Raw genomic sequence first — 18,254 nt, 5'->3', positions numbered from 1 at the left:
GTGGGTGTGTGTGTGTGTGTGTGTGTGTGTGTGTGTGTGTGTGTGTGTGTGTGTGGAGGAGAGCTGCCATTACTGTAAACCCACTGACTTAGCCTTGTAGCGCATCTCTGCTGCCAGGACTAACATGTAACCTGCAAAACCAAACAATAATAAATAATATGAACTTTGCATTTATTAAAATCTAGAGAGCAACATTATTTAAAAACGTATGCTGAGTTTTTTTAAATAAACTTGTGGATGAGAGTTTCTTTTATTACTTATTAGTTACATTTATGAGCTAGTTTTTGTTGGAATATCAGGAATAGCGTGGTGCATGTGTTTGTTGTGGACTAGCAGCTACAGTGTGCTAACTTTGACAACCCGGCTGTATTCTTACGTTATCTTAGACTTGTGTGACCTAATTGAAGAGTTGTGTCTCTAATAATGACAGGGTTGGGTACCGAACATGGATAGTCTACTCGTCATAGTTGACGTGGATGAATCCAATTTGGAGACATTTCGGCAGAGGTGTTCATGATGCTATCGTTTGAGAGCTCCTGATTGATTACATGCAGGAATGGCCTGTCAACCAAAATTCTTCCTCCAGCGTATGAACATGTTGAGAGTGCACGGAGAGGAGGAGCTATTTACTGACTTGTCTGTTGTCAATGTGTTTGTGAGAGAGAGACAGAGGGGATAGGAGGGGTTTGTGCAAATCAATGTGTTGCTTGCAGCTCTACATTACATAAGATCTGACCTATTTTCAATAGTAAAAAGAACAGAAATCAATACCTGGGAGTCGGTGTCGATATTGTGGCACGCCAACACACATAAATGAATGTGATTCATATTTAATGCATGTGTAGTTGAATTATACTTGAAGGTATACTCTCTTGCCCTCATGTTGACCCTGTCACCCAGATGAGGCTGGGTTGTACTCATGATGTTCACCTGCTGACAGTTTGTCAAAAATAACTCTTGAAAAGGCTGTGTGTGTTTGAGTCACTATTTCTTTATGTATTCTGACAATACCTTATTATATAGTTTGCTCTGGCACTTTTGATGTTGTTGCTTTAAATCACTAAGTTTTCTCTTTTTCTTATCTTCTACGAGTCTTATCATTTTCCTCATTCCGTGTATGAGCAAACATTTCATTTTTGTGTTATATTAAGTAAGGTGGCTGCATTTTACTGTACATCATAAAACCCATTGAACTGTGTGATTGCTGAGCACTGTATGTTTTCTTTTCTTTTTGAGTTAAGGTTGCATAGCAACACATTTGCTCAAAACTTGCATTGCCACCCTCACAGACCCCTATAACAAATATAGACCCTGAGGCAGCTGATGTGTGTTATTACTAGTGCACCACTGATGCAGTTATACTTCCTCTGAATCTCTACTTTTTTGCCTGCTTTTGCATTTTGCACAATATGTACTGAAGTGATAATTACAGTTTTGCAGCTTTGCTAGAATGATCCTATAACTTCAGTATTAATCCGTGTCTCTTTATTGATAAAGCACTACCTGAAATGTATCTTTGTTGTGTCCTGTAGAATCAACATGAAGGGCAACTCCCTACAAATGTCACCCAAGCAGGATAATCAACCCCTCTGCTGTCCATCAGTTTTCCTTTCGTATTTTCAGACTAATCTGTATATTATTTCTTTCTGTTACGACTGAATAAACGGGTTTGAACTCAAATGCACGACTCACACAGGTTTTTAACAAAAAAGGTTTTATTCAAACCAAAGCTCAACGACAGTGGTAAACAAAAACTAAATCACTCTTAACGAGGAAAAACAGTATCAAAACAAAGTCACTCTTAATGAGGAAAACACACTAACAAAACAAAATCACTTCAATGAGGAAAAACACTAGGAGTATGAATATAAGAATACTTAGACAAGACGTGGCTCAAAGCTCTGCTTGGGATTCTTTCTGGCATGATACGCTGGTAGACTGTCACAAGAAACGAAACGAACTGGCACAGGACAAAGGGAGACGAGGACAATAAATACACCAGGTAATGGGGAACAGGTGGAAACAATCAGGGGCGTGGTCGACAATCACAGGAGTGGGAGACACACAAGGAAGGGAGGTCAGAGTATCTGAAACGAGAGGAAAGGTTACTATTCAAAATTAAAGGGGAAAATCACTAGACAAAGACAAAAACACTTAACTAAACTAACATAATTTGTGAGAGATGACACTTTCTTAATCCTTTCAAACTCTCTTACTCTTATGGACACTTTTTGCCCTATCACCTTGGAAATCAAATATCCGGAATCTTCCCAAAGAAGCTGCAACAGATTGGTTGGATTTATTGTTTCACCTAGGAATTAAATTGATTAGCTGCTATGACATTTCAACAATACATATTAAAGAAGGGCAATAAAGGATTATATATCCAACACTTTATGACTGTATACAGTGTCATAAAATATGCTCATTATGAGGGGCACATGAGATGCCTTAGTGAAATGAAGCCTTTATTATTTCAAGGGCACTGTAATTATATGTTATCAGCATGCTGAACAATGGGAATCTAATTATAACAACCATTGGAGACAACCATTTGAGCTCCAACTGCCTGAGGAGTTCAACATTGGATCCAAGTAAATAGCTAATAGAGTTCTAGGACAAGCTCTGTGCTTTTTATTCGTTTTTAAATTCCATTGCATGAATGTCTATGGCACATATAACCTCACTGCAACAGCTCAGTGTCTCAGAAATAGCTCTGTGTACTGATGCAGGAAGACAGATGTGCTATTGAAGTGTATGCCGAGGAAGAGTGTTTGTGAAGCCATACAATATTAATGAATACAACATTTCCAGGCTGATAAACAACCCCGATCATTAGCCCCGAGAGAAGCTTATTACCCGCTAGCGAGAACCAACTTTGTCTTCTTCATTTTTGTGATACATTTAGACTCTAATAGGTGAGTAATACAGATACAAATTCTCAGTAAGAAATGTTCTGTGGAGCACAGGGAATAACTTTTTTGGTTTTAAAGAGTTTCAGCTGTCAAGGTGACAGAGGTGACACTATTAGAAGTTGTGTCACTTCTTACACTCAACTAAAACAGTATCAATGAATGAGGTGGTGAAAGGTGTATATGAAAGTGGTTTAAACTATGTCATTGTGTGGTTTGGTCTTTTCATTGGATAGTTAAGAAAGGGAAAGAAGAAAATAAAAGATCCCCCAGCATTTAAAAAGGCAAACACGTAATTACTCACTGAATTTATTGTATTTTCAAGTTAATAAGTTGAAATAGCCAATATCATGAAGGGGTAAATCCTCACAATCTACAGTCAAAGTTAAAGGTGTGGTTTCTTTAGTTTATTGTTAACTCTGCTTCCCCCCCAGGTGATGTCCCAAGCAGAGGGCCAGCAGAAGAACCTGGTCCAGACCATAGACTCTCTCCCCCCCCGGGGGCCTCTCTCCTGTCTGGACCAGGACCTGCTGCTGCTCAAAGCCACGTCAGCCGCCACACTCAGCTGCCTGGGAGAGTGCCTGAACATCCTCCAAAAGACCCAGAGCCACAGCCAGCCACCGCCTCAGTCCCAGTGCGACTACGCCGGCCACGGAGCCCCCTCCGGTGAGTCCGCCCCCGGCCCTGTTCCAGTGCTGCTACTGGAGCCCCTGACCCCTCCATCTCCCCCATCCCTCTTGCTTTTCCAGTGCCCCCCTCCAGAGCCTAGCCCCAGTGGCAAGGCCCTTCCAGGGCAGCTGGACTGTGGCTCTTGCCTGATGTGTACCATGAACTTCAATGTCTGTAGTAAATGCTGTTGAATGCTGCATTCAATATTTAAATAGTTTTATTTTATTCCTTTTATGTTTTTTGTCATAGTTTACTGTTGTTGGTCTTGTTCTGTGCCTTTTTTCAGTTCCTTATTGTGTGTTTTCAATGTTGTCAACTGCATTGAAATACCAATAGTTCCTTAAAACGGTAGTGCCAAGTACAAGCATGAATGTGAAGTGTGTATGCTCTGGTTTTACTGTCAATATTATTTACATAATCCTTGAAGGCCTTCCAGGTTGATTCCCCATACTGTATGCATGTCAGAAGAAAAAAAAGTTTGTGTGAATGATGACTTAATAATAATGACTAATACTATGCACTTTTAAATCTTCTCAAAGGATTACTTCTTTGCCAAAGGAATCCACACTGGTGCCTAAAATGTCAGACCTCTGCCATGTTTAACCCTCTCTGTGCCAGATCACTATGGATCCAATAAAGTTGTTTCAATTTAAACAATTTCAGCCTAAGGGTGGTTCTATTGGCTTAATACCAAGGATTAGGAAATAGTTCCCAAAGGTGGAAGGTAGACCCACCGGTAGACCATTTTAGGTATGATTCAAAGTAATACTCCACTCAAAATCTGTTGAGCCCCAAACATTCACTACCTGTAGGCCTGAAAGGAGGCTCTGAGTGTGTTTATTGCTCCTTTTTTGGAAGACGGCAGATGTAGTCAGTTTGGATCCACAGCAGTTACAATGGCCACCAGTAATTCACAAAAAAAAAGTTCACTTTTGCCCGTAGAACTTTCACAAACATCTGCAGCATATTCAATTTCTCTGCTGTGGACAAAACCATCTCATCTCCATTATGTAGCTTTTCTTGACCTTTATGTTCTTTAGCTACACACTATTGTCTCCTTGTAATTCGAGAGGTCGATTGTTTCAAGTGTTCTGAAGAAGAAGATAATACTTAGTTTCTTCAGCTTATTCACACTAAACAGGTTGTGTACCAACTGACAGATGTTAGCTGTAAACTAGCCAGGAATACATTTACTGTGTGTGTGGTGCACTCACCAGGAACTATTGTTCTTTCCGTAATTCCTGGATTAAGCGTGTATGCATTTTTGTCTCAATTCATGCTGCCTTATGATAATTTACCCTCCTTTTGGTCTGAAGATGCCTTTGGAGATGATTTTGAGGTGCTTTGACGTCCCAAATCAACTCAGCTACTTCTCAATGAAAATTGTCATATCAGGCGGTTCAGGCTTCCAATTTGAATGCTTCCTGGATGCCTCTCTTTAAAGGTGTTCCAATTACTTCCAACTTGGAGTAGAACCTGTAGATCAGTAGATGCTGAAAGGATGAAGTCCCTTCTGGCTTAGGTAACCTTTTGAACTTCCCCTGGATATTCTGGAGGACAAGACTAGGGAAATGCATGTTTGCTAGCTTCCTTAACCTTAATCTCACGGTTCCTGACTAGAATCCATTGTTACTGCTGTAAATCCAAGCATATGACAGCTGCTGTGTTTTAAGCCCTACAGGTGCATTTGTTTTTAGTGGAGTATTTAAGCCAAGAAAGTCTGATCAAACTCTATCTACTGTATGACTTTGGGAGTATCTTTTCGGGTCTGGGTTGGTTGGGTGCCGGATCCCTCTCCAATCTGCCCGTCCTCACAATTTGTTGGTCTTCTCTTTGCGCCAACAGTCACGCTGCCCTGTACCTGTTCATCTGACAGGGGGTGGTGTGGAATGGGACCACCGGGCCGCAAGTACAAACCTCTTTCCTTACGCTGCCTGGCTGATAACTCTTGTGGGGGTCCAGCTGCTCCTCGCTTCCGGCATGTCCCCCCCACACCTCAGTGAGGAGATTTTTTGTTCGGATCCTCGGTTATGTCAAGTGATGGGTATTGAGGCTCACCGGCATGAGCAGCATCCAGATTTGATGCAGCTGATAAAGGAGTGACTGTCTGGTCGGTTGGGTGGTTGAATGGATCTGTTCCGCCCACACAGGAAAGCTTTGCCACTGCATGGGCAACTGACTCTTTGGTAGAGAGCCGAGCATGAGGTTGGACAGAGTTTGGCTGGCACGTTTGTCCCTCCAGGCTCCTTTTATTACACAACAGGAGCAGATTTTCTGAGTCAGCTCTAGTTATCACAAAGACAGTCAAGGAACTTGAAGGATCTTTGCAAACTCCCACCAAAAACCTGCCAGTCACAATCCAGACAGCGTATTATCAGCTGATCACAGAGGATCTTTGCTGCTCGCTCTAGCTTCCCTCTCTCACTGCAATATGCTGCTTGAAGCCCAACCCTTTGTCTCTTTTACCCCACACGCAGTACATTTCCCTTTAAGGGCATTTACCTTGCAAACCCCTTGGAGCATAACAAAATAAGAAAGAGCAGATACTTTTAAAACTAAAAGTAGAGCGCACAAGAAGAACATGGGTGAGAATCCGATGGGAAAGCGTCACAATATCTTAATCAATCTCAAAGCCCAGAAATGGAAAGTAAAGCCATTTGAAACTGCATGATTGTTTGTCTTTCCACTGTTTGATTTGCGATGGCCTTTTGATTCACCTGCATGCCCCTATCCAATGGCCCAGACAACCCCCTGCTCACTAGCACCAGTACCAGTAGATGTATTTGTAAACTAGCTACATGCACACACACATCTATTTTAAGAATATGTTCCCTAAAACATTTTCATAAAATAAACTCTGACCCCCAAATGTCTTGAGAATAACCTTATGTTTTTAGCGTTTCAATTTCTCTATGTCTACAATTCTCACATTTCACTTGCCTTCAGGCAGAGCACCACCTGCTCATGTCTCCATTGGACAGGAGGCCAGCTGGAGGAGGTTCACTTTTAATACTTTTTGGTTCCAGTCAGATGAACTGTCAGTTGACCGAGGCGGAGACCCGTCCTCAGGGCTATTTCTGCTCATTTTGTTGAAACAGGCTCGCCTCAGGCTCTCCAGCATGTCAACCTGTGTCAGCGCAGCTTGCTTCTCACTAATGGGTATCAAAGAACGGCCTCTTGGTGCATTACACTTTTAACCCAATAGAGCACCGGGGCTAGAGAGAAGGGCCTGTGCTCCATTACCAGTGCTTTGAAATGCGATCTAATACTGTGATGAATACAAGAAGCCTTTACATGAGGAAACTAGTAGCTTGGTTATAGTTTTATAGTTTTTATAGTTTTTTTTAGAGTCTGTTCATACAGGAGATGGAAAATAGGTTTAGTCCAATAGCTGTAATAGAGATGTTTTTGAGGCTGTTGAACAGATTAAGGAGCCTTTGTAAGACAGTATCTTAAACCCTGCTCTCTGTCTTCCTGTGTGTCATTAACTTTTATCAATACCACAAATATTATTTGTATTTAATTGAAGCTAAATTTGCAGTTGCTAGAAGTGCGACAGAGTATTTCTGCTTGATATTCAATATGGACGTTTTCTTCCTCATATCATCTGCAAATCACAATTTGGCAATTACTCTATACGCGAAATCTCATGGGGAAACAATCAATTTCAGTTCAGGAACATTTATTTGCATAGCAATATTTTGTAAAAATAAGAAGACAATATGTTCAAGACCAAATGAATTGAAATAACTATGGGGATCCACATTCCCTCAAGAGCCATAACCAGGTCAAAATGAGAATTCCTCCAAGACTCGCTTGCAAAACTATTGACAATCAGCTTTAGATAGACTTTGAGTTTGGTGTAGCAAAGGATGACATTTAATATGTTAAACATCACAGTAGCATGTTAGCATTATCATTCCAAGAAGGTTAGCATGCTGCAATAGCACATAGCTACAAACACTGACTGAAATACATTTAAAGGGGTTTCGCTTCTCAGTAGCCCCCTCTGACAGTTCATCCTCTGTATGTGAAGACAGGTGTTGCACTCTCAGATTAGATATTTATCTTTAAATGGCTGTAAATTAACTGGCATGAATGTTGTTTCAAAGCTCAGTTACAGCATGAAGTGGACTGTAGAGGATGTAGATTTCTAATGTTATTGTTTGTGGATCGGAGTCAAAATGAATCATCATTTCTGTATATGACTTTAGTTCAGGCAATATAACCGGCCAGGAAACAACAATGAACAAATATTACATTTTAACAGAGACACACAGTATCTTGAGGTGTAGCATCTGTCAATAACACAGTATACTTTGTGAGAACCTCTCAGTCTGTTAGAGTGTGATTCAGTGGTCTCCCTAGTACCTTTCATTAATATAAATGTCACCTGACCCAGAATCAAACATGTATTCACACAAACCACCAGTACAAATCAGATCCTTGTAAACCCCAATGCTTCTCCTTCTCACTGTTTTAAACTCTGTTGTTAATTGACCTTGTGGTTTTTTCAGATGTTGCTCCTGTGTGGACTGTACCAAAGTCACCCTCAGGGGAGCAGTTGAAGAACGGCGGTCTGATGCCTCTACGATCAGCCGAGCCCTCTCCGGCCTTCAGGAAAAGGAGCCTGTCCCATGGTGCTGAGGTGAGGAAAAATACGTCATGTTGACAAATATCACCTAAATCCTCTGTCTTGTTTTTCCTATTTGTCTTGGTTTGTTGGATACCTGAGTTGATAGTGTCTCAGATGTGGAACCAGACCACTGTGGGACTGAGCCATTAATCTAGGAGATAGTGTACAGTATATACAGTAAGAAGTGGACATAGTCACCAATACATCACATTTTGGTTTGTTGATTACTGTTAGTTTTGACATTTCAGCCGACGCCATCATGGTTTTTTAAACAAATGAACACATTTAAACAAAAGGTGAAGCTGTGAAGGAGAATATACTGTATAACATATCATTTTTTTTAGTACACCCTGTTCTCCAGGGCGCTGACATGCAGAAGGGTTGCAGAAAAAAACCACAACAACAAGAGAAATCAGGGATCATTGTATTCTGCTCCTAGATGCAAACACATACAAAAGACTTTACCCTACTTCAGCTTTACCTTAGCCATGAAGTTATAAAAGCCTTAAGCACAAGCCTGGAGTATGATGTAAGTGCTCAAATCTAAAAGACATTTTTATAACTGTGCTTCCTTAAATGCTTTAACATTTGATGAAAACAGATCTTGAAACAAAGAAGCTAAATTAAAAAGTACTATGATGGATATATCTGATCTTTTCAAGGCTATGTGAGTGTATTCTCTTGCTGTAGTGAAGTTAACTCAATGTAAAATGCTACTTGCAAAATGGGAGACGGTAGAAAAACCTGAATTAAATAAACTTCACATTCACTAGAGTTGACTCAGAAACGAATCAGTGCTAGCAGTCGTGTTGAGGCAGTGATTTTCTGGTTTTCTGACCCACTTTCTTTTCATTCTCTCATGTTCGACCTTGTTGCCCAGCAAGGGAAGCACTCATTGCTTCTGAAAGTTTGAACAGAGCTGCTGTCAAAAAAGTGGGTCAGAAAGTAAAGAGCTGGAACTGAGCCGATCCCGGGCGGGGGGGGGGGGGGCGCTTCATGTTTTGGCCTGCCTGGTGCAGCGAGGGGAGGTCTGATTGTCCGGACCCCCTGTATCAGTGACACTGCAGTGAATGTGTGCCAGTTGGGTAAAAGGTGTGAGGCTTAGAAGGCTTTGCTCTCTTATTGGAAGGCAGACTTCTTATCATTTTGTGAAAAAAGCTAATTGTTAACATCAAAGGACAGTATGCACCATTATTTATGATTTCTATGTTGCCCTTATGGATTTCCTCATTAAGCAAGTAACTGTATATGTACAACAGCACCTTTTAAAGAGCAGAACGTCACAAAGGGCTTCAAACAGTAATAAGGGCCACCAGCATAAAAATGGGACATTAATACAGACTTAAAAGGAGATTAAAATACCATAAATTGAAAGCTGGTAATACCATAAAAAATGGTTAGACCATAGCTATGGTAAAAGTAACAAGTGATATTCTCTCAAATATAATACCATCATAAAAGCTATTGTTTCAAACGTTTGACATATAATGGATCACCTAACATAGGTTTACACATCTTATAAAGGGCTGACACACATTTAAATCTAACCTCAAAACAAGGTACGGGGGGTGGGGGCCTTTCACCCCTCATGTGAGCAGTGAAGCAGCACCCTGACTCACCGCCACAAGGGACTTCACTGTGCTGGCAGTAGTCTAATCTAGAGGCGTAGAGTTGTCATTTGTCATGTTAATGATCATTTTCTATTGACATTTGAGTGTAAAATGAGCATTACAGCGTGGCAGTTTCAACCCATTTCCAGCTAATTGCCGAGCTGTTCAACATACTTCATGGAGCACAATTAAGAGCAGAGAGGAAGGGCAGCTCATAATGTTTTAGAGACATTTCAGACCATCATTGGGATGGCAGTTATGATCCAGAGGGCCTGAGCCAACCGTCTGCAATGACCTGCCACTGTCAGTACACTCCTGCCCATCTAAGTGTGCCATTAGGATGCTGTGATCCAGTAATGAGTAATCTCTGTCATAAATTACGATAAAGGCATTGAGCAAACTATAAAAATGATCATCTGGGAGTGGACTTACATAATTGTATCATATACTATGGAGACTCATAAAGGACCAGCAGGAATATTAGGAGGGAAACATTTACCTCAAGAAATATTAGACTTGTAGCTACAACAATAAGAGGTAAGAATGAAACTGTTATACCCACAAATGTCACCAAATAACATTTAAGTTGCACTGTTTATGTTGACGGTGAAAAAAGATTGTAATGTAAGCTCTCGGAAAGACCTGACTCCTTCAGTTTGAAGTTTTGGTCTTCCGGCTTTTTTTGTTATTTTTTTATAGCACAACTTTATGGCTTTCATTCACTCTCAGATTTTACTCCGTCTCTGCTCTGTAGCATTTTGCACTTTCCTCCCGCCCGCAGCTCAAACCAGATTTCATTCGAGCCTTCAAAGATGTTCTGGCTGGCAGATGTTGAAGCAGAAGGGCAGAGAGACGGACGAGGTGCGGTTCAGATTTCTAAGCCGCCTTAGTCCAGCTTGACACGTCTATTCATCTTTTAATGAGATTCAGCTTCGTCACTGCATGTCCAGTCAGTGACGTTGGATTTTTTTTCCACATACTAAAGGTTGCGTTTCGATTTTGAAGGACAGAGATAGGGCGTGTTCTTTGGATGACATTCAAGCATGTGTATTGTTCGGTAGGGAAAAGTTAGATCTGGTGAGATTTCTATTGCCATCTTGTGGAAGGGTACAAGTGCACAGGGGGTTTCTGATCAAGACGGTTTTCAAACTGATGTTTTTAGTATGCAACAACAAATTGGTTTAATGGTCTTATTTATCTCTGATTTCAGTATTCCTTGGTCAGATGTCACCCCACCCTAAGTCATGAACAAAATCATTTCCTTTTCCAATGCTGCTAAAGGCCGGCTCTTGATATAATCTTGGTAGTTTTCCAGTTTCCATTCTCCCTGTAATCTCATTCTCGAGTGCAAGGCAGAAACTACATTACCCCAGAATAATAAAGGTTGGCTATTTGAATTATGTAGCACTACAGTAGTATTTGATATTCAGACCTAGTATGAAGACAGCAAGGGTGAGCATTGGGTCTGTGCGTGACTCTGGGGAAATGGGGCGAAATTGCTAGCGTTTGCAGAAATCCGGATGGTCGATGCATTTGCACCAGTGCACTCCCTTGACACATATAAGGCCTGTCCACTGCATTACTATGGATATAAGCTGCTGCTGGAGAACAGGAAGTCCATGGCAGACCTGCAGTCAGTTCTTCATTTACATAGAAAGGCAGTGTGGGAAGGGAAATCTGTAGGAAAAGCACCTTTTTTTCTGATATCATGGTTTTTCTTTTAAAGATGGATTTTGAAAAAGAAAACATGTTCCCTTTTCTTCTGAGAAAGATTTCATTTGGAAATCCTCTAGAAAGTCGTAAGAATATTTTCAAGTCTTATTTGCTTCTTCCTTTTTTTTGGCATTTTATTGTGTATTCTTAATTCCAGCAGAGGGCAGCCACGTCCTCTAACGTCCATCTCTTATTCTGAACGATTCATATTAGGCTGTTTCACTGCCAGAGGGGGGATTTATTAGAACAAAAATAATTGTAAGACTTTAATACTAATGACATCACTGTCTAAAAATCTCTATATTTCTAGGTTTATTTTAATGGTTCATTTCCATTATTTAATCTGAAATAATAGGATTTGTTTTGCTTCTAAACGTGCTCACTACAGGCAGCTCCTTTTGGTTTTATTAACAGGCTTAAAGGTCCTGTAGTGAAAACATCAAAGAGTAGCGTGTTCACATTTTAGCTTCGTGTGGAAAATATCAACCCATGACTCACTCTGTAATCCACTCTTTTTACTTTACTTAACTCTAGATTTAGATTAGGGATTAGGAAATGTCCTATGCCTGTCGGAAAATACTTTCTTTTGTCTCGCAGAAGGAATTACAGTCTTCTAATTAAAACTTCCCTCATACTGTTTTCCAAACACATACAAGAACATTTTGTCATGTTCATATAAGGGCTGTAGCTTAATTCAATAATGGATCTGACAGTTATTGATTTAATTAATCGATTATTGGTTTGGCCCACAGAACTTTAGGATAGCCCAAAGTAAACCCAAATATTCCTTTTGCTATTATTTAATCGGACTTTTGTGAAAGAAAATGGAACAGTCCTATTGTTTTGTGCTCTGTGTTTTTAAAATCTAGACGTGGTGTGATGAGTTTTTATCATTTTTAAATGACTTCAGCTTCAGGATGACTCACCACCAAGTGTCATGGTGTACCGTTTGTTTTATCGTTGTGTAAGCATGTCTCTGTAACCACTGTGTCTGCATATATCCCCTCATTATACTGTGCTGATGAAACTACTCGTTATAATTTATACATGAGGGGCTCAAACAGCCTCGTGTTTTTTGTAGAAGTGCGAGAGATTTGCGGGGTCCGATTCTGGAACAGTGTAGTTTCACTCTCTCATTTTTAACCACTCGAGTGGTGCATTTCTGAGCCAGGGCTTTATTTGTGGCAGTCATGTATCTCGTGTTGCACTTGGGTCACTTCCCACCACTTTCTCTTGTGTTTTGGTTCTCGAGAACAGACTTTGTCACTTCCCTGTGTGAGCTCTGCTCTGCTGTTTCACAATATAACTCCCTAGCCTAAAATATCTTTGAACTAACTGCAAGTATTAACATAGTGTCTTCCCCCTGTGCAACATATTGTATGACTTAATTTGAGACTAAATAGCAAATGCAGTGCAGTCTGTCTGGACATCTGTGAACATTGAAATGCATTTAAAGCTGCTGATCAAAATAAAAAATTGCCACAGGGGTTATTACATGGCTGCAAAATCCCCCTCCCCCCACCACACCAGTATGACACCCTTGTGATGTGTTTGAATCTGAAGAGTATAATGTATATGCTGTTCTACAGAGCTTGAGTGAAAGTGCCTGCCAAGAGCTTCAAAGCTACTTGAGCTATATTTGGCGCAGTGGCATTATACTCATATATAGCTCAGCCCATGGACAGCTTGTAGTTTAGAAGTTGTTTAGTGATTTTTTGACAGTGTCTTAACATCAGCAGGAGGTGTTTGTGAGTGATTTTGGATTGATGTTACTGTTAATCTTGAGACACAGCTCACTGAGGGTTAACTGACGTGTTGTGGTTAACACCCATTTGATAATTACATAACCGGTTATTTATTATCACAAATGCCAAAGATTTACTGCTTCGCAAAAAGTCTTTATAATTCGTTTTTTACAATACTGTTGAGGTGTGAAAGGATTGCTTTTCTAATTCTTTTAACTATTCTGCGAGCGTTTCTGACGGGGTAAACTGGCCCTGTAAGACTTCAGGGTTTGGTGTCAAGTTTAACATCTAAGCAGGTGGGAAAACAGCACGAAACCCAACCAATTAAAATCTCCTTTTCTTGTATTTTGCACAACAAAGCTGTTCTCTCTGCACTGGTGTTGACTGACCATTAATGTTAACAATATGCCTCCCCGAAGGAGTATAAAGAGGAGAAATCCAATTTACTCTGAAATACAAGCTTCAAAGGTAAAACTAGAAAGATTAACACTCAGACAGAGGGGGTTGCTTATAGCAAAACGGTCAGGATGTTGAGTCTCATACAACAACACTACAAAAAAATAGAGGGCAGATGGAAAAGATGATGCTAGAGGATGAAGAGGATGGCCGTTGAAGCTAAAAGTTAAGGCTTGTTTAAACCGAGGAAGTAAAGGAGTCTTTGAAGTGAGAGCATGAGCAGACATGCCCTATCTAAGCCTTCTGTAGACGCCCACACTCTCCCCTGATGAGAGAGAGAGATGCAGAGAGGTGGACAAAAAAGAAAAAGTACTCAGAATGAGAGAAAATAACAGGAAGGGCGGGGGGGGCAGTTTAGGAGGAAGATGACGATGAAACAGAATAGCGGATGGCATGAATGAGGAGATAAGGGAAGGCAGGGTGAATGGAAGAAACAATGGCCGTGCGAGGGTGAAGGAAGTGAGGAAGAATGAATAAAAAAAAGAGTCTTTTAAAAAGGAAGACTGTCGAGCTGGAACAGATGTAGAGAAGAAGATAGTAACAGAAAGATGAAGAAGTTTGAAATAGAAAGGAGAGGACATGCAGTAAACATGTGTTAAAGAGTTTGCAGGAAAAATACTATAGGTTCCCACTAATTAAGCATGCTGATATAACTACTCCATGCTGATATAACTACTCCATGCTGATATAACTACTCCATGCTGATATAACTACTCCATGCTGATATAACTACTCCAAGCTGATACAACTACTCCATGCTGATACAACTACTCCATGCTGATATAACTACTCCATGCTGATATATACTCCATGCTGATATAACTACTCCATGCTAATATAAGTACTCCCACCACTTGTCCTAGATACAATCAGGAAAGGTGCAAGGAGGGGTTAAGGCAGGGGAACCACGTGAGAGAGGGAGGAGACCAGAGGATCTGAAAGAGATGCAGGGAAACAAGGCAGAGGGATGATGGGAGGACGCAGAGGGGAAACGTCACTGGGACTTTCCCTGAGCTTTTTCTTCCCCCTCCCCCTTGTTCTTCAGAGTGGGTGGTGGGCAGAGACTCTCTCTTTAAGTCATGAACAGGAGCTCACCACCTCAACTCAGCCACATTGTACGTCTCTTTAACAAGACCCAGGACTCCTCTAGGAAAGCTGCTCACTCAGTCAGCAAAGTCAGCTGAGGGAGAAGAGCGTTTGTCTGCAGTGGCCATCAGAGCCTCAAACTCGTCAAAAGATGCAGTTTTTGACAGGTTTTCCATGGAGAGTACCTCTTTAATTGGATTGCACACTGAACCTTGTGTGTTCTTTTCCTGTTTGTGGGGACACAAGCTATAACTTCTATCCTTTGGCTGGATTGTTTTTGTTTTCCTGAGGCTTACTTTCTGCCCTTTTGGAGATGAGATCCAGTTCAATGCAGGTCAAGCCTGTAGCTACACAGCAATGCAGCGTGAGTGTTTACAGCAGCTCTGTGTGTTTGTGCATGGTGTACTGTTGTTCTTGCTTCTGTTTTGGATATGGGATCATTAGTGTAGTGGCAGCATGAGGGCTTAAACAGAGTTCACTTGGTGCAGTAAAGGAAGGAAGTACCCTTTTCCTCCAACGATGAAAAGCTTTTGTTGACTTCATAAAATATAGAACAAACTGGCCTTCAGGGGAAGTTCTGGTGGTTAAAGTTAACACGCACAGCATGTTCAAAAGTTTTAAAAAAAGGGTTATTGTTTAGAGACAAGTGTAAAATGGCAATAGCAGCAACCTCGTGCATCCATGCATTTACAAACACACAACCCCAATACTGTACATGGATGTTGGTTGTGAGCAGTCCAACTGTCAAGGTATTTGTCCACTACTCCTGTAAATATCCTACAACTAATATTTAAAAAGTTTAAAGTGACTTATTGACGTATAATAATGCTAATAATGTAGTTGCAACCTATTAACCAAATATATAAAGTGCCCCATTACAAATTTCCACATTCCCAATGTCTAAGGATTCTGTACCTCTGTTCCTGTAACGTACCTCGAGCCGCCCACTGCCTCTAAGCTAACAAGCTTAAAAGCTTCAAATCAACAAAAATAAATACATTTAAAAATGCTGAGTACACTTACAATTATCATCCTTCTGCAAGTCGCCAATTGTGGAGCACAATTCTTCAATTCTCGACCCTATCTAGATTAGCTCAATCTAGCACAAGCAGTGGTTGGGGGGGGGGGCAAGGCCAGATCAGATTATTATGTCAGACATTATAGTCTATTAATACTTATATCACATGATCATATTCATTCATACTATCTTACTATTGTACTGTATACTACTAGTCTTTCAAAGATTATTATTGTGCTATGACTGCAGTCAGAACAGAGAGTAGTAACAGTTAAAAGACGTGATATAATAATTAATTCAGTCATGTTTTAATATCCAACATTAGTAGCAAAAGTAATTCTGAAACCTTTTTGTATCTCCAAGCAGGAAAAAGCTGTGACTGGAAGTATAATATTTTGGGGCTGTCCATCCAACCCATTATCGTGATGTGAAATCTCAGGAATGCCTCGTTGAAATTACTTTCAGATTTGGCACAAACATCAATTGAGTTATTATGGTGGTTTCCTCCTCGTAATGTAGAGCTATGAATCCAAACACTCTTCGTACTCATTTATTACACGGGGTGTATTATTACCCACTTCTGGACTTGTTAAACTGCATTAAAACGTCTTAGCTAATGAAAACCACTAAGTCCAGCGATAAATCCACTCGAGGGTTTCCGCTGCTCTGCCCTCTTCAGCACCAATTTCCTTTTGCTGTCAAGAGCCTCTTTAATTAGTTAGAACAACTGCAATCATAACACACCTCCCCCTACCTACTTCCCCTCTTCTCCCTCCTTACACTTCTATATATATCACTGCTCTGAGAACCAAGCAGCTCCTGGGAGTCCTGTACTTGTGTGTTCAAGCATGCTCCCTCTTAGTGTGTGTGTGTGTGTGTGTGTGAGTTTGTGTGTTCAAAATGTATGGCTTTTAATGTGAGTGGATGTGTGGAGCTTTTGGCATGCATGAAATAAAATATTCAGGTAGCAGGCACGCACTCTGGTCCTGGAAATCTATTTTTCTTCATGCATTGATGCTGCTGGGAGCTTCAGTTTGGATTCAGATCCCTGATTCAGTTACAGCAGCAGCTACACTAAAATTAGACATCCTTAAGGTGCAGAAATATTCATTACAACTTATTGCCACATATAGAAACAGAAGATGTAGAGCAGTTGGGGGATTGTACAAAAGAGTTGTTGTTGCCCACAGGCTTTAGAGCACGTTCTGCATTATACATCACCCTCTTTTGTGTCTTCCTTCCTGCCCAGAGATATCAAAGGCATCAGTGCTTCTTTATCCTCCACTGGATCCGTTTCCGGTTGAATGCTGTAACACAAACGGAATAAATAACTTCTCTGCTCTTTGACCAACGCCAAGTGTCACACACGAAAGCTAATATTGATGTGAAACACTGAAACTGATCTGCAATTTTGTTTCAATTTCCGATTCGATAAGTTATATTTGAGTTACAATACCAACTTAGCATGGAGGTAAGATAAACCACTCTTACCTGTCCTGTTGCATAATAAAAAATATTAATGTTTACATGAATAATTCACCTGGGCGCCTCCCTAGGGAGGTGTTCCAGGCACGTCCAGCTGGGAAGAGACCAAGGGGTAGACCTAGGGCCAGGTGGAGGGATTATATCTCTTCGCTGGCCTGGGAGCGCCTTGGGATCCCCCATTCAGAGCTGGTTGATGTGGCCAGGGAAAAGAAAGTTTGGGGCTCTCTGCTGGAACTGCTACCTCCGCGACCCGACCACGGATAAGCGGGAGAAGATGGATGGATGGATGAATAATTGATATTGAGGTAGTTACATTAATGTGTAAAAAGGCTGACCACACAAGACTTACAGGGTTAAAGATGAATGCTTCCACGGGAAAAGGAATACAGAATATCAACTGTTTTAATTCATCGATTTCTTTTGGAACATCGTTTTTTTTAAGCCCTATTAAAATTGAAAGGCGGGTTGACATGGCTGAATGGAGTATGAATGGGCTGCAGTAAAGATTAAATGAGGATGTGTGCTTTGGTATTTAAAGGTTGCTTCTGTAAGATGTCCAATGCTGGCCTCTTAATGAGTGAAGTGACCTTCTCATTGTTATTGACAGCTGGATGTCGGTGTTAGAAAAGGCCGGAATTCTTCTGCTCTTAGCCATTTAAAGTGACAATGAAATTGAATATAGAATATTGATCTATCAATGGTTCCCAACATTTTATCTCTCTTATATTTACAAGTAATATATGTCTTGCTTTGTGGGTATAGAAGAGGGACAATGACTTCTTACATTGTTCCATTTTAATATTTTCTTAAGAGTTCTGCAACCGGAACAAATATAATTTCAGAAAAATATTTGAAATTACAAATCTCATTGCATTACATTGCATTTAGCTGACGCTTTTATCCAAAGCGACTTACAATAAGTGC

General features: G+C 40.6%; 1 protein-coding gene across 1 annotated transcript in view; it reads left to right on the top strand.

Moving 5' to 3' along the window:
* LOC104959217 (oxysterol-binding protein-related protein 10-like) overlaps positions 1 to 8,229 on the top strand; it is a gene marked incomplete at its 3' end in the record, with an annotated part of 34,479 nt that extends 26,250 nt beyond the window's left edge. The window contains exons 6-7 of the mRNA XM_010787088.1: positions 3,347 to 3,578; positions 8,099 to 8,229. Of these exons, the coding sequence (XP_010785390.1) occupies positions 3,347 to 3,578; positions 8,099 to 8,229 (363 nt within the window). The remainder of the gene's footprint in view (positions 1 to 3,346; positions 3,579 to 8,098) is intronic.
* Positions 8,230 to 18,254: the final 10,025 nt, after the last annotated feature.

The sequence above is a fragment of the Notothenia coriiceps genome, unplaced genomic scaffold (genome assembly GCF_000735185.1).
Source record: "Notothenia coriiceps isolate Sejong01 unplaced genomic scaffold, NC01 NC01_scaffold00030038, whole genome shotgun sequence".
NCBI lineage: Eukaryota > Metazoa > Chordata > Actinopteri > Perciformes > Nototheniidae > Notothenia > Notothenia coriiceps.
This window is presented reverse-complemented; position numbering and strand designations above follow the sequence as displayed.